The 3439-nt window shown below is 46.0% G+C and overlaps 2 protein-coding genes across 3 annotated transcripts in view; both read right to left on the reverse strand.

Moving 5' to 3' along the window:
* The window catches only part of TMEM126A (transmembrane protein 126A), an 11715-nt gene extending 8939 nt beyond the window's left edge, over nucleotides 1-2776 (reverse strand). Inside the window, exons 1-2 of the mRNA XM_042456968.1 lie at nucleotides 2715-2776; nucleotides 296-384 (exon numbers count right to left, since the gene is read on the reverse strand). Coding sequence (XP_042312902.1) covers nucleotides 296-384; nucleotides 2715-2776 — 151 coding nt within the window. The remainder of the gene's footprint in view (nucleotides 1-295; nucleotides 385-2714) is intronic.
* The window catches only part of LOC121925279 (coiled-coil domain-containing protein 89-like), a 33495-nt gene that overhangs the window by 11207 nt on the left and 18849 nt on the right, over nucleotides 1-3439 (reverse strand). The window lies entirely within an intron of this gene.

Here is a 3439-nt window from a genome sequence, read left to right on the forward strand (position 1 = left end):
AAAGGGAAGCACATTTCTGCCATCTGTCTAGGAATAATGCCAAATGTCCTCCATTTTTTTATCATGCCTAAGAAACATGCATTTATATGAAATTTTTTAAAAAAACCATCATTTTTTGAGCGTCCTCCATGTTTTCAAAATGTGTCCTCCATTTGAAAATTTTGTCCTACGTTTGTCCCAGTTTGGAGGTCCTGACTTATGGTAACCCTACATACAGCTATAAAATAATAATAACAATAAAGGTCCCCACCCTTAACCTTCAACAATTGGGACTCCCAACCTGGACACTACCCACCTCCAGTTAAATACCAGTCTCCCGAAGCGCCTTTATTCCTGATTCCTTTCCCGCTCGCTTCGATAGCGGTTCTGTATCGTTTGAGGTCGCTTCCGCCTCAAAACCCGCTCACTCGCCCTTCCCACTGGGCGCCGCCATCTTGAACCGGTCACATGACCACTCCCTTCCCGTTCTGCCCTTCCCATTGGCCCGTGCGCCTGCGGGGGAAGCTTCCCATTGGCTCAGAGTGTGAGGGGCGGGTCCTGGCCTGAGGGAAGGTGTCAATCAAAGGGGACGGTTGCTATGGCGAAGGAGGGAGGGGCGGAGATGGCGGCGGTGGCGGCTGAGGCAGCATCATTAGCAGCATCTTTGAGCGCTTCGGCTGGGGACGACGGAGCCTCCTCTTCCTCCTCGATGGGGGCGCAGCAGCCCGCGGGGTAATAATGATCATGATAATACTCCCTGACTGGGATGACTGGGGGATATTACTGGGGGCAATGGCGGTGGTGGTTGCAATAGCCATGGTTCTGGTTCCTTCTCAGGTTCTTCTTTTTCTTCCCTCCCTTTTAGACACGGGTTTAGTCTTGCTCGTCTGAACGCGCCCCTCACAGACACGCGTGTACTTCCAGCGACTCAGATATACAGACACAGGAGTCGCTCTTCTTTTGGTGGCCCTTGGAAGAGATGATGATGATAGCAACAACAACAACAACAGCAATAATGTCTGTTTCTTACCCAGTTCTCCCCATGGACCAAGGTGGGGAAGAACCAGACATTTATTATTATTATTATTATTATTATTATTATTATTATTATTATTATTTCTTACCTCCTCTCCCCATGGATTGAGGCAGGAGCAAAGACAAAGTAGTAGTTCTGTAATAATAATAATAATAATAATGAGGATGATTTCTTACTGACTTCTCCTCATGGATCGGGGCAAAGAACAAATGCAAAGTAATAGTAGTAGTACTGTAGTAGTAATAATAATTTCTTACTTCTCCTAACAGATTGAGGCAGGGAACAACCACAAATCAACAATGTTGTTGTTGTTGTTGTTGTTGTGTGCCTTGAAGTCATCTCTGACTTACGGCATCCCTAAGGCAAACCCTGTTATGGGGGTTTCTTGGCTGAGAGAGTGTGACTTGCCCAAAACCGCCCAGTGGGTTTCCACGGTCGAGCTGGGATTTGAACCCTAGTCTCCCAGCGTCCTGGTCCAGTGCTCAAACCACTACAACAAACCAACAGTGCACCACTTCAATTAAAACATGCAGCAATTTGAATGGACAAATAAGACCAACACTTTTTAAAAACAGACCACACTTAAAATTCACAATTCAAAAACCGTCTGGAAAAGTCTGCCGGAAGAGGCTGGTCTTCAGTGCTGTTTTAAATCTGGAGAGCGTATTCAGGTCCTTCCGGAGTCTAGGGGCAGCTGAAGAAAAGATCCTCTGGCTGACAGTTGCCAACCTAGTCTTGGCTGACTGGAGTAAATGTCCGCCAGAGGACCTGAGTGTATGGGGTGGATTATATTGGAGGAGGTGATCTTGTAGGTAACCTGGACCCAAACCATGTAGGGAACCCTTTTAAGGTACAGTATTCATTTATATCTGCCTTGGAGTCCCCTTTGTCTTCGTTCCCAGTTTCATTGCTTCCCTCCATTCATTATTGGACATCCCTTAAGTAAAGTATCCACAAGTAATGGGTTAAAATAATCTAAAATTCCCCCCAAGCACCCCCCCCGACCCCTTTCCCATACCCGACTCTGCTTGTCTTCTCTTCCCATCCTGCCATTTGGTAAGCTCTTCTCATCACTGGTCTGCTTGCTTGATGCTATTTTTAATCTTAGGTTTATGTATTTTAACTTACGTGATTAAACAGTTTTATGCTATTAGTTATGTCGTTGTTGTGCGCCTTCAAGTCATTTCTGACTTACGACAACCCCACCCAAGGAAACCTGTTTGAGAGTTTTCTTGGCACATTTCTTCAGATGGAGGGTTACCATGCCAACCCTCTGAGGCGGAGAGATCATGATTGCCCATGGTCCACCCAGTGGATTCCATGGCCAAGCCAGGATTCAAACCCTGGTCGGTCCAATGACGCAAACCATATTGTATTAAATCTATGTTTGTACATCTGCCTTGGGGAGATAAGACATGCTATATTATTGTATTTACTATTGGTGTGGTTTTATTATTATTGTTGTTATTTATCTTTTTCTGTTTATCCCTTGCACCTCGCTTTGTCTGCTCAGGATACCGATTATCAGGGCTCTTCTCTCCCCCCATCCCACTGTGATGAACGTTTCATCAATCCCTCTCCCTTCCCATTCACTCTTCTGATGTATTAAGAGTTCACCCATAATTTCCCTGTCCCATTTTATTAAACGGCCCTCTCCCCACATGAATCCTGCCAGACCCCGGTCCTCCCTCCCACAAACCTGTGAGTTTTCTGCCACATCACTTGTTTTCTCTCTGGAGCTCGTTGGTGGCTCATCTCCATCACCCGCCACATACTGTATCCATGTGTGTCAACATCAGGGAGCTGTTTCTAGCAAGGAAGGGTGGCTATAATTGCCTAGCCCTATTCTCTTTCTTTCCATAACCCCTTTCCCTGTGCCGGCCAGAAACTTTGGTCTCTAGACATTTCCCTCAAGGCTGCTTATGCTCAGGGTTAGAAGCAGCAGCTTGGCACTATTGAGGGAGGCAGACTGTTGAACCAAGAGCCAAGTGTGTTATACTAGTTGAGCGGGGGTTTGCAACCACGGTTTGAATCCTTTGGGGCAGTCACACTCTCCAGCCTTAGAGGAAGGCAAAGGAAACCCCTTCTGAACAAATGTTGCCAGAGACCCCCGAGATAGGGTTGCCATAAGTCAGAGCAACTTGAAGGCAACCACCACAACACAATAACAGGATATTGCCTGGACTTCAGCCCGCTGCTTGTTACATAGCTTACCCACTGTATGCAAACATATTCATGCATCCCCTAAACACATGGTTCAAAAGAAGCAAACCTGTCCTCTGTACCTAGGCTGTGTCTCTTGCCTGTGCTTTTTAATGGATTCCCTAAAAACCTTCATCCAGAGGCATATATCTGTGTTGTGTTTAAAATTGCCTTTTGATTTTTTCTCACAAACCTTTTTAGTCTCTCTTATAAGGACAACGC

Source organism: Sceloporus undulatus, chromosome 3 (assembly GCF_019175285.1).
Source record: "Sceloporus undulatus isolate JIND9_A2432 ecotype Alabama chromosome 3, SceUnd_v1.1, whole genome shotgun sequence".
Taxonomy (NCBI): domain Eukaryota; kingdom Metazoa; phylum Chordata; class Lepidosauria; order Squamata; family Phrynosomatidae; genus Sceloporus; species Sceloporus undulatus.